The sequence below is a fragment of the Spermophilus citellus genome (genome assembly GCF_964194105.1).
Source record: "Spermophilus citellus genome assembly, chromosome: 7".
Taxonomy (NCBI): domain Eukaryota; kingdom Metazoa; phylum Chordata; class Mammalia; order Rodentia; family Sciuridae; genus Spermophilus; species Spermophilus citellus.
In genome coordinates this window covers 96,485,909-96,499,642 of record NC_138188.1, presented here as the reverse complement: position 1 = coordinate 96,499,642, position 13,734 = coordinate 96,485,909, and the positions used below count along the sequence as shown (strand labels likewise).

At 36.9% G+C, this 13,734-nt stretch overlaps 1 protein-coding gene across 1 annotated transcript in view; it reads right to left on the bottom strand.

Moving 5' to 3' along the window:
• Window positions 1–3,151: 3,151 nt before the first annotated feature.
• NECTIN3 (nectin cell adhesion molecule 3) overlaps window positions 3,152–13,734 on the bottom strand; it is a gene marked incomplete at its 5' end in the record, with an annotated part of 139,037 nt that continues 128,454 nt past the window's right edge. Inside the window, one exon of the mRNA XM_081301957.1 lies at window positions 3,152–3,705. Within this exon, the coding sequence (XP_081158083.1) occupies window positions 3,685–3,705 (21 nt within the window). The 3' untranslated portion in view covers window positions 3,152–3,684. The remainder of the gene's footprint in view (window positions 3,706–13,734) is intronic.

Genomic DNA, 13,734 nt, shown 5'->3' with positions numbered 1-13,734 from the left:
GGTTGACTAAAGGCTACAGGCCCCCATGATGAAGGACCCTGAAGAAGCACAGTAAGTAAAGTACTCATGACAACTCGTCTAGTTCTTGACCAAAGAAAGCTATGGCCATTTACTAGGGAAAATGTAAGCTACAGAAATAATACATTTCATGACCCCTGGGTCCAAGTTGACTTTAATACCCAGAGTCCTTGAGTATCATTATGCTTTCCTTTCATTAGAGTGGGCACACATAGAGACTGGGTAACTGATGGAGCTCTGGCCAAGGTCTATGGACCCACCTAAAGGTCACTTAGCCAGTGTAAGATGTTGAAATACTTGATACTTGGCACAAGCTCCACATTAGGTCCTTAGCTTGTGGTTAACAGCTATCACAGTGGGGAAGACCAAGTAGAAATCCCTGAAACTGCCTTTCCATCTGAGCCAAATAGTAACAGAATAATAATAGAATATTCCTTCCCAGAGATAGGGCAGAAAATGTGCCACATGTAAGGATTTAAGGGATAATAGTTCCTATATTTCCACCCAATTCACCAATCTGGCCCTTAACATAATGATGTACACCCTGGTAGATGATAGTAAACTTCCACAAATTCAATTGAGTAGTGGTATCTTCTCTAGAGCAGAATAAAAAGGTCTCCAAGTTATGATATATGTGGCCATTAATTTGGTGAATGTGCTATTTTCTATTGTGATCTGAAAAGATCAGAAGGAGTTTACATTCATGTTGAATGGGTGACAGTATACACACATAATTTTGACTCCGGATTATATTAACACCCCTGCCCTCTGTCATAAGATAATCCAAAGAGATCTGTACCCTTTAAACATCTCTTTGAATGTCTCATGTGCTAATTAGTAATATTATGCTTATAGAGCTAGATAAACAAGAAATGGCTAGTAGGCCAGAGACCTCAGCAATATTGTAAACTCCAGAGCGTGGGAGATAAATATGAAGATACCAGGTCCTGACATTGGATTTTTGGGAAAAAATATATATGTATGTGTGTATATATATATATATATATATATATATATATATATGTATGTATATATATATATATATATATGTATATATATATGTATATATACACACACACACACACACACACACACACACACACACACATATATATAATATATATATATATATATTTTTTTTCCCACAAGGGATTGAACTTAGGGATACTTAACCACTAAGCCACATCGCCAGCACTTTTAATTTTTTATTTTAAGATTGGTTCTCACTAAATTGCTTAGGGCCTCACTAAATTGCTGAGGATAGTTTTGAACTTGTGATCCGCCTGTCTGCTGGAATTATAGGTGTGTGCCACCATGCCTGGTGCATGTTTATTTTAAACATGTCAGTAAAATGTCTAAAAATCCAGTTGCTGAAAGTAACTGAAATATTTCCTCAAAAGTAAAAAATAATTCATTATACATTGTTCCTTCCTCCATATGGAAATGAAATACAAGGTCCGGGAGACCGCTTCAGGGTCTAAAGACAGCATATTTCACACCTGGGGATACTGCCCTGGCCTGTCTTTTAGGTGACCAAGAAGTCTTTCATCACCTTCATATAAGTGAGACTTGTAGCACAAAAGTGGTCTGTAGCATGTTCAGACAGAGCTCATGATGGGAAAAAATGCTTTAAGAACCTTTTGCAAGTTTTTTAAGGGAAAATCATAAAATAGGCCCCTAAGTTTCTAGAACCAGGCTAAATTCTTTCTATTGGAGAATTATACACCTTTTACAAAACTATAATTTTATTTTTCCTCATTTTGTATTGGTGCATTAGCATCGTACTTAATAGTGGAATTCATCATTACATATTTGTACATGCACATAACACAACAATATAATTTGGCCAATATTATTCCCCAGTACTTCTCCTTTTCCTTCTCTCTTTCCTCTCCTTAGTCTTATTCCTATACTCTCTAGGTCTTCAATTTTCATGAGACACCCCTTCACCCCAAATTTTCCTTTCTTTTCATCTCTAGCTTCCACATATGAAAGAAAACATATGATCCTTGACTTTCTAAGTTTGCTTTATTTTGCTTAACATAATTTTCTCAAGTTCCATCTATTTTTCCTGCAAATGGCATAACTTCGTCCTTCTTTATGGCTGAGTAAAACTCTACATTTTCTTTATCCATTCATACATTAATGGACATCGAGGCTGGCTCCATGTTTTGGTAATTATGAATTGTATCTGGTCTTGCTGCAGTATGGTGACTTTAATTCATTAGAACAAATACTGAGGAGAAATATAGCTGGGTCAGATGGTGTTCTAGTCTTGAGAAACCTCCATACTGATTTCCATAGTGATTGTACTAATTTACAGTCCCCAACAGTGTAAAACTCTCCCCTTTTCTCCACATCCTCTTAAGCATTTATTATTGTTTGCTATTTTAAAAAATTGTTTTTAGTTATTGATGGACCTTTATTTATTTATTAATTGTTTATGTGGTGTTGAGGATCAAACCTGGTGCCCCATACATGCCAGGCAAGGGCTCTACCACTGAGCCACACCCTAGCCTCTTATTGTTTGCATTCTTTTTTTTTTTTTTAAAGAGAGAGTGAGGGGGGGGAGAGAGAGAGAGAGAGAGAATTTTTAATATTTATTTCTTAGTTCTCGGCGGACACAACATCTTTGTTGGTATGTGGTGCTGAGGATCGAACCCGGGCCGCACGCATACCAGGCGAGCGCGCTACCGCTTGAGCCACATCCCCAGCCCCCTTGTTTGCATTCTTGATGACTGCTATTCTACCTAGAGTAAGATGAAATCTCTGTGTAGATTTGATCTGTTTCCCTAATTGTTAATGATATGGAAAATCTTTTCATATATTTGTTGTCCTTCTGTATTTCTTCTTTTGAGAAGCATCATCTTAGTTCATTTGCTCATTTAATAATGGAAGTTTTTTGGTGTTTTTTTTTTTCAGTTCTTTATGCATTCTCAATATTACTACTTAGAAGAGTAGCTAGCAAAGATTTTTCTCTCATTCTGTATGTTCTTTCTTTGCACTCTTAATGGTCCTTTGCAGTGAAGAAACTTTAATTTGATGTCATCTCATTTATTAATTCTTGACATTATTTCCTGAGCTTCAGGGTTCCTACTGTGCCTATATGTCAGAACGTTAAGCCTGTTTTTTTTTTCTAAGAGTTGTGTCATTTATGATCTAATTCCTGCGTCTTTTGATTTGACTTTTGTGCAGGGTGAGAGATGAGGATCTTTTCTCATTGTTCATCATAAGGATAACCAGGTTCCCCATTGGTTAAAAAGATTCTTTTCTCCAATTTATGTTTTTGGAACTTTTGTCAAGGATCAAATGAGTATCTGAGTGGATTTGTCTGTGTGTCATATTCTGTGCTATTGGTCTATGTGAATGTTTTTATGCCAGTCTCATGCCATTTTTGTTACTATGGCTCTAGTATAATCTGAAGTCAGGTATGGTGATTCCTCTGGCATTGCTTTTTTTTGACTTAGAATTGCTTTGACTATTCTAGGCATTTTATTCTTTCAACTAAATTTTAGTACTGTTTTTTATAGTTTGGTGAAGAATATCATTGTTGTTTTGATGGGGAATGCATTGAACCTGTATATTGTTTTTGGTAGTATGTCTATTTTTACAATATTAATTCTGCCTATCAATGAACATGGGAGGACTTTTCATCTTGTTTCTTCTTCAATTTCTTTCTTCAATGTTCTATAGAAAAAAAAATACACTGTTTAAAAAACTGTCCATCTTTTTGATCCCTAAGGGACTATGAGTTATCTGACCCTGATAGAGATGTAATACCTCATTATAGAAAACTAATTAACCACGTACATTACGCATCTAGAACTTCCCATCATGAGCTGAATTTCCTCAGAACCCACCAACACACAAGGTTGGGCAGTCCCAGCAAAAATCCATTCTAATATGGAGATATTACCTCAGGACTAAGCATGAGCAGGACCAGAAGGTATAAGTAAGTGGCCTAAGACTTGGTGCACACCTCTACTTGGTGAACACTTATTTTACCCTCCCTCAGATCATACTTATATGGAAGTTCCTTGGCAACTAGCTATCTGAGGAACTTGGTTTAGGGAGGTATGGTTTGAATGTCTGTCCTCTTCAAAACTCATGTTGAAATTTAACTGCCATTGTAATAGAATCATTGGTGGGATTGGTTCTATCATAAAAGTTTGGTTATTCATTTCTTTCTTTGCCCTTCTGCCTTCTTCCATGGGATGAACAGCAAGAAGTCTATTGCCAGATGCTTTCCCCCCTTCTTCTTGGTTTCCAGTCTTAGAACAGTTTTAAATGAATTACTCACCCTCACATATTGTTAAAACAGTGCAAACTGGATTAAGACAGGAGGTGAATGAAAAACAAAAATGGATGGCAACTACATTGCAGAACCACTTAGGAATGGTCATGAAACATGTTGAAAAGGAAAAATCTTCCCAATGGGCAGAGCCTCAAGAGGTGCACATGGTTAAATACTGTATAAAGAGTGGCTGTGGTTAGTGTGGGTACACACACACACACACACACACACACACACACACACTCTTCTGGGAATGGTTAACCAGGAGGTTTCTTGTCCAGAAATATGGAAGGACAAAAATAGGAAGACTTGGGGCAAGGGAATCTGAGCTAGAAGCACAGGAGCAGACATATGTTAATGAACAGAAAGGGCAAGGGTATTTATGTCACAATTAACAACCACCAGAAGGAACTTGCCCAATAGAAGAGACACAATACAATCAAGTCAATGAGTAACTCAGCAGGTTAGCATAGGGCAACCCTAGTCACCAGCCACCCTAGCATTGACATAATAGGCAAGTGGGTGGAAAGGCTCTTGGAAGGCGAGATGGATGCTGACTGGGCCCAACGGCGTGCATTCCCACTTTCAGGACTATCTCTGAACTACTTCCATCCAATACTCAACCTGCCAGCATTAGAGATCAATGTTGAGTCTTCAATATGGCACTGCTCCTTGACAGGTCTATTGATGAGTCCGTGACAAGTAAACTACATTTTGCTCCTTCCATTTGGAAGAGAGACTTCTTTTGAAAGGAATAGATACATCTACATGTTAGTTTGGCTTTCAATCCTGTGAGGTTTTAGCCAAAATCACTTGTGGAGGACTCAGGAATGTTTGACTTACTGGTACGCTCATAACATCAGATAAGATTTGGGGAGCCTTTTACAGCAAAGGAAGTGAATATATGTCTATGTTCATGAGATTCACTAGACATTTCACATATACTGTTCAGAAATTCAGACTGTGTGGCCCATGTTCAGTGACTGAATGAGGCAGAGTTAGGAGGACTGGACTATTTAACCTGAGTCTGATAAGCCATATATTTTGTAACACTCTCCCATGGGGCTGGCTGAAGTTTGTTGGGCCCACATAATTGTTTGATTATCCCTCTGCCCAATCCTGCTTCCTCCCCATCCTTTCCTCAGACATGGATTCCTAATACATACCCTTTACCAGGACTCCTTTTCACTCTTTGCTCTCAGAGAACCCAATCTGGTGAGCACCAATCCAGGTGTTGCCCTCTGTTGATGGTTGAATCCTGTAAAGACTATTTAGCAATCTATTTTGTACCCAGCAAATCAGCCCTGTCTTGCTGTCTTTACAATCTCACACTGCCTTCTTGGAAACAAGCAGCTGTGGAGAGTGGGATTGTTTGTATTCAGAATGGAGAATAGGACAGTGGCAGACATTTCTATAGTCTCAACTTCAGGATAAAATGAAAACACACCGAGGCCACATTCTTCTGGCCCCATATTCACATTACACTACTAGTAGTAAGTGATGCACTGGATCAGGGTATAACTGTAGTCAAACCCTTTCTAACATGCACAGGTGTTCCCATGGAGTTAACAAGGTTGACTTTGGAAAGCAGGATGATTCTAAGAAATCCAGGAAGTCTGGCTGAATTATAGCATTGGGTCATCTGTGCTAGAATGTCCTTTGCATTTTAGAAAACGCTTTATTTTGTCTATAGCTAAAAAAAAACAGGAAAGTTCACAGAGGAGTTACAGATTGTTCAAGTCCCTTTGCATAAAATCTTAAATTTGGAAAATCAATCATTTTGAACTCCATGTGAATGTCTCCCTGCAATTAATAGGACCACCCCTGCTATGTTGAACAATGAAACCTAGTGGCCACTTCTACTCAGCAAAGCTACTGCTTTCTTTGCTTTGAGTTAACACATAGGTCAAACACATCAATCCCTCACTTAACTTTGGGCCTTACCAGTATTCCTACTGGTGTTCATAAAAGGTAAGGGGAACCCTGGGAGACTGTGGTCATGAAGGTTGAAGTTATGATTTAGATATGTGGTGTTCCTCAAAACCTCATGTATGAAACAGTGAAAGGAGGTTTAGAGGTGAAATAATTGGGTTATGAGACCCTTAAACCAATTAGTGAATTAATCCCCCATAGTGATTAACTGAGTGATAACTGTAGGTGGGTGGAGTGTTGCTGGAGGAGGTGAGTACCTGGGGGTGTGTTGTTGGGGTGTATATTTTGTCCTTCTTGAGCAGAGCTCTCTTTCTCTCTGCTTCTTGGTGGCCATGTCTAAACTGCTTTTCTCCACAACACGCTTCCACATGGTGTTCAGTCTCACCTTGAGCACCAAGAAATGGAGTTGGCCATCTATGGACTGAGACCTCTGAAACCACGAGCCCCCAAATAAACTTTTATTCCTCTAATTGTTCTTTACTTCTATGACAAGATTGGTCATAGAAATAAGAAAGCTAACTAAAACAGTTGGATTCTTTTAAAATATAGTACCTACACTAATACCAACTTGGAAATGTATTAGATCAGAATTTCAAAAGGATATTTAAAGCAGATATGAACTGCTTATTTGCTGGATGATTCACCTTCTAATTTCTCTAGAGTATTCTTGTAGAAGATTTTTTCCCCTTTCAGTGTGCTATTTTAGCAGAAACAGAAATCTAAAGTTGAGGCTTATTTATTTATTTTTGGAGCTCCTGGAGAGAAGAAACTCACAGGCAAAATATCTGATCACATATTGCATATCTAACCATGGAGACAAATCTTTCCCCAATTATTTTGACTCTTACTTTTAAACTCTTGCACAAACCCATCTACCTGTATAGAATGTATTCATTTCTTCGGATACATGGCCATATCCCAAGTTTTCAATGCCCAACTAAAACACATTTTCCAGGAAGTTTTCTGGACAGGTCAGAAACATGTTCCCTTTTTTGATTTTATTCCAACATGTTTTTTTAGAAAAAAAATTGGAATAGGGAGTGTGCATGTTTCTTATTTCACTTTGTGGATATGTGGCTATGATTCCAGAATAATGAAGACTAAGAAAAGAAAAAACAATGTGAAGGGCAAATGTTCACTATGCCCCTGCATGCTTATAAAAGTCCAACCATGGTCTTTCAAGACATTAGCTATAATTACTGACTGCTATGCCAACCAATATAAAACACAGTGAGAGGTGTTTTATGTTAGGATGCACTAGTATGAGCTGGCACCAGCTGGCCAATGTTGTTGATGTATGTCCCCCTTCTCAACCTCAGGTTCAGCAGTGTGGGCCATTGCAGGAGCATGTACACCATGGCCATCAGCAAATGATAAAAAAAGATTAATATGTTTTTTTTTTCAAACCAGCAAGCTAGTTTATCAGCACTCTATTTCATTTATTTTTATTACTCTTCTACATCTTTTATAGACTCATGATTTTCCCTATGTTCTTCAATATGGAGTAAATTTATGATACCTATATTAAACTAATTGTCTAATTCTATATTCTAACTCAGAGGTTGGTTACATGTGGTGGAATATTGTTGTCTGCTTGTTTTTTACATGGCCTATGAGCTAAGAATGATTTTACCTTCTTAAAGGGTTGTATAAAACAAGCAAACATCATTAGCCTCCAGAAAAATTAAAATAACAAACACAATGAGATACTGCTTCATAGCAGGATAGCTACAGTAAAAAAAGAGAAAATAATAAGTGTTGGTGAGGATACACAAAAATTGGTACAGTACAGTTCCTTAACATGTTAAACCATAGAGTTGCCATATGCTATAGCAAGCCCATTCCTTGATGTATATGCAAGGGAAATAAAACTTATGTTTGAACAAAAAACTTGACACAAATGTTCATAACAATATTATTCATAATCATAATCTCTCCAAAGTACAAATAAACTCAAATGTCCACCAGCTGAAGAACAGATAAAATGTGGTATATCCATACAATGGAATATTATTTGACCATTTGAAGAAATAATATGTGTTGAAACATGGAAGAATTTTAGAACTACTATGCCAAGTGAAAGAAGCCTGTCACTAAGGGTAACAAATTGTACATTTTCCTTTATATGACGTGTCCAGAACAGGCAAGTTTTACAGAGACAGAAAGTGTAACGTTGGCTGCCAGGGATTTGAGGGAGGGATGTATTAAAAAGTAACTGTCTGAATGTGCATGGGTTTCTTTTGAGGGTGATAAAATTATTTTAGAATTTATTGTGGTAATGCATGCACCAGAACACTGAATTTAACATTTTAAAAAAGTGAATTTTATAATATATCAATAAAATAATATTTTCTAAAAAGTGGTTCCTAGACTTGGGATTGCACATACCAATAAAGCATCCCCCAAATTTAGGAATATACCACAGATACCTAACTTGTTTGTTTTGGGTAAAAAAGAACATGTATTGACCATCTACTATCAATATAAAGTTTATAAAAGAAAGGAAATTTTAATGCCTAAGATTTAATCAGTAATGAAGAATAATTTTTAACTGGAATGAATGTAGCTTCACTAAAACAATATTATTAATTTTCATAAATAAACTATAATATATAACTTACCTTGTTTTAAAAAGCATTTTTATATTGCTTGAAGCATAAAAGCTCTTGTTATTATTTTAAAAAAAGACTCAAGTATAGAAATAGTTAACATAGAAGATGTTATTTAAATCTTGAGTTTAATAGTTATATAATTAGGTTATGTGTTTTAATGATTGATTTATTGATAATGTAAAATAAAAAAAAATGAATGGATAAAACATTTTATTCAAAACATGTAAAGAATGATATATTCAAAACTCCAAAAATAAAAGACAATTTCTGGTAACTTAAAAATAAAGAATATCTAAAAAAAAACTCACATTAACATCTATTTAAAATACAATCTCAAATTCAAGGCTAATCTTTGACTTTCTCTATTTTACAACATCTGAGCTAGAATCTCCCTCTTTACCCATGTATACTCTGTTAAGTAACTGTTTCAATTCTAAAACTGAAAAATATAACTTAGGACAAGAAAGAATACATACTATTGATCACTTTCTAGACACCAAAATAAAAAGTTTAAGTGACTAGAAACTAATTTTCACTATGAAAAAGAAGTTAGTAAAACATTGCTTTTGAAAACAGTGGGTGGATTAGTGTTCTGATTTGAGCTATACAAATACTTATTTCTACTTGAGGACACTCCATATCATCCACTATGAATTTATACAGTACAGGACATTTGCAAAAAGCCTTCGCCCCATTTGTTAGTCAGGACTCACAATACCTAGCTGCAGTGAAACAGCTGAATTAACTTCTGCTTACACAGGGAGAACTAAGGCACATGGGAGACTTTGCCAGTGCCAGAGCAAGACCTCATTTGCTTCTGGCTCTTTGTGGAAACAGCAAGCTAGATGCTCCTTTGCGTCAAGGACATTAATTTATTTAATGGCAGGAATAAAATTCCTGGAATTCGTTGTGGGGGAATTCATTTTGGCTCCATAAGTAAAAAAGTTCAGAGCATGGATAAAGAAGAGGTTTCAACAGGCAAAAGGTTAGTGGGGAGAAAGTTAAAATGAAAATAAAGACTCCTTTCAGTCAGAGATCACTTTTCAGAAATAAAAACAGCAAAACAAGAATAGGAAAAAAAATAGCTGAGGAACTGTAGTTTCTCTTTTCTAAGCCAAGGGGCTTTTATAAAAGCACTTTCAGAGAAGGATCTCTCTTGAAGATAACCTTTATATATCTTATCCTCCCCCATGGCATAAACCCCTATGAGTTAGAGAGCACTAACTTACAGGATAAAACTGAGAAGTAAAGAAGTTAAGAGGTTAAGACCCATGAAGAGTGGATAGGCTGGAGCAGATGTTGTGTCTTAAAGCATTGGCTTAGTAATAGAAACAGAAGGTGGAGGATAAACAGAAACTTTTATGGATGGACAGTGGGATAATCCAGGGATCCAGTAGCAATACCAGCTACTTAACTTTTAAAAAAAAAATTATGAAGGATTTTGAATTTCAAGTATATAATTAAATCTAAGATGACAAATACTCATCTGAGTATTGAAATTCTCAGTTAAAGGAAACACATGCAATAAATTCTCATAAGGCTATGTGAAAAAAGCAGAGGCATACATGAAACAGTGTGGGCAAGTTCTAACAAATACATTTAAGACAAAATGCTGCAGCCTCTAATTAAAAATATAAGGAACAGTGATCCACCAATAAGACTCTAGGAATTTAATTTAGCCTGATCAATATGCTAGGGTGAATTAAAAAAAAAACTGGTCATTATTGGGAAGATATTGAAAACCAAAACAACAGTGCCCATTCACTTGGAAAACCATGTGCACTTCTGGGCTTCATAGCTCCACTGTGAGTTATGAAGGGAAATTAACCTCTGGAGGAAACACATAAAACACCTCTTCATGGCTGTCAGATACATATGGAGTAGGGCAGGCCACAGTTCTAAGTCAGTGTAGCAAATCTGATGTTTTGGGTTCCCAGGGAAGCTTTCCCTCAAGGTCTCCTCTAATCAACTTTCACAGTTAAATCCCATGCCATGGAAATAAATACAATCAGTGTAGGTCATGATACCAAGGATACTGCTGGGCCATGGGGGACTGGTCAAAGAAACTTCAAATGGTAGTGCTGGGAAAAACCATAAGAGGGCAACTGTTTGTTTATCCATCTTTAGAAGAAGCAAAAGATTGACTATAAGGCTGCTTTTGGTTTATCAAAGAGTATATATGGGGTGTCAACTCTGATCTAATAACTTGAAGTACAAAAAGGTATCTCCACTTGATCTGTCTCCTGTGTAACTCCTGTGCTTCTGGCAGCTGTAAACAACATAGCTGTAGAACAGAAACACCTAGAAGACGGGGCCCGGCCCAGTATTAATTCATGGAGATGTTGTTCTTTTCCATAAGTTTACAAGACACTGATATTCAGAAAACCTGGTTCTCTGAAACTCAAGCATTTAACACTAAATTTCACAGCAGGAAGATAAGAACATAACTAGTCACTTTATATAGATAATAGCCTTAGGTCCCAAACACTGATTGGGAACAATGGAATAGATTTATTCATAACCAACAGAATGGAGAATGTTTTATTTGTCAATAGTAGTTTCTCTTCTTTCTGAGATTCAGAGGGAACTTCTATATCATGGTTCCAATTGATAATTTATGATAAAAAGATGAATAGTTTCTTTGAATTATTTTACATTCTCTTATTCTAGTCTACTCAGTTTCAAACTTCTAAAATTGAGTTGAAACTTAAGTAGAGGCAAATAATTAATACAGAAATGGTCATACAGTAGTAATAAACATAGTATTTTACAAATTTAAGCTGGTAATGGAAATTTAAATATACCCCTCCTCCTTTCTCTCTGTTTCTCTCTCTCTCTCTCTCTCTCTCTCTCTCTCTCTCTCACACACACACACACACACACACACACACACACACACCCTGCGGGGAGAAGGGGCAAGCTGTCACTAAGAATAAATGCTGATAAATTTTCTTCAGCAAGTAGTTGACATTAGAGGTATGAAAACCTGAGAAATCCTTATACAATCATGTTACCTTGGGGGTAGTTGGTTGGTTAATGTTCGAAGTATCCCAATCAGGACTACACACTCCAGGGGCTTTAGCATTTGAAAAACTGTTCACTTAGAGATTATTTGTCTTTAGTTTAACACCAAAGACCTTGTTAATAAGTGAGTATTTTCAAAAGTCAAATTAGTGGCATTAAAGCTATGTGGAATGGCCTAAGTAGTATAGCGCACTCCGGCTCTCCATGAAGAAGCCTGACCTAGGATTCCTAACTCATCCTGTGCAAAAGTCAAATGGTCTACTGGCTGCCTGGCTGAAACTGCTGGGATAGTTGGATTTACTTCTAATAACTCTTTTAGGTAGGATGTCATTAGAATACCTTAAAGGACAGAGATAGACTCTTTTCAAGCTTACAGGACAGGTTGGATGGCTGTTCTGGTGACTACTTGCTTACAAACACACATGACACAGTGCTTAGCTTAAGACCTGAGTTCAGTGTAAAAAATCACCTGGTGAGGCTGGAGGAGAGGTAAACCCCACCACCACCAGCTATTAGAGGCTACTAAAACACCCAATAATTGTAAATGCCCAAATTGGCAGAGGCCAGCTTATCACTTGGTTTGATGAAAGAAACCCATGCATTTCAACAAAGGTAACAAGATGAATCCAGTTATAACCTATAGTTTAATAAGCTTGCAAGTATTATTTTTTAGTTAATAGGAATGAAAGTCCATGGTTCTATAAGGTCTGCCGAAGCATGACGGATGAATGCCTTGCCAGTCAAAAGCCAGAAGGAGACAAGCACAGAGCTGAGCCACAGGTGAGTCCCTGACATTTCTACTTCACACCCTTTCTATTCTTCTCCTAGTTTTCTACCAAAGGCACCTCTTTTCACCTGTCCACAATACCAGTGTTACCACCCCTGGGAGTTCAATGAAAGTGAGAAAAAGAAACAGAGCAGTAAGTGTATCAAAGAACTACCTTGATGAAAGATGTCAGAGAGAAGTTTGTGCCCACTAACACCCAACCAAGTAGGATGGAATGGGTTTGAGTTTTAGGTGTCATTTTGTAGCTGTGGATATGAGAGCCTTTCTGACTATTTAGAGAACATCAAAACCTAATTTAAAAAATGAGCATATCCACTTGCTTTCACCTTAATATTTCTTATAGTTTTCTTTCATGATTCCATGATCCTTCCTATACCTCTGCTTAAAAATGGGGAAAAAAAATCAAGCCAACTATATTTCCTAACACCAAAAGCAGGTTGGAAAAAAAGTAATAGCTGACTGATGATCAGCATGACCTATGGTGGTGGCCTGGTGTGTAATGTGAGCCTGTCTGTCCTCCTGAGGGCTCTTGCAAAGAGGACAAAACACCAGTCTGGTCCTATCCAATGAGGTAATTCATGTAAGGTGCTTGTTCTGGAACCTAGTTCATACTATGCACTCAATAATGTTAGTTGTTAGCAGTAACTGGTAAAACAAGAACCACCACTAGTTATAGCAACATGCATTTTTCCATTCTAGCTAAAGCTTAAAATCTACAATTCAGACGTGAGACTTTCCATAAGGGAAATACTTATTATAGTCAAAGTAAAATTTCATGTTGCTACTTGGTTCTTTCTGGGGACATTAGAGTTCTCTAAATGCTGGTAAGGGTGCCAGACATTGAAGTTCAATATACAATAGAGTGAAAGGCACTTGTTGGTTTGGAACCTTATAATTTGCTGTCCATGATCTCCTTGTTTAATTCTCAGGAAGATATTATAATCTGATTTATGGAATAGACAACTGATGCCCAAGACAGGTTAAGTGACTTGCCCAATTTTCCATAGTAAAGGGTAAAGCTGGGAATAGAACCTGTTCTTTTCAACCTCTATATTCCAGGGACTAAG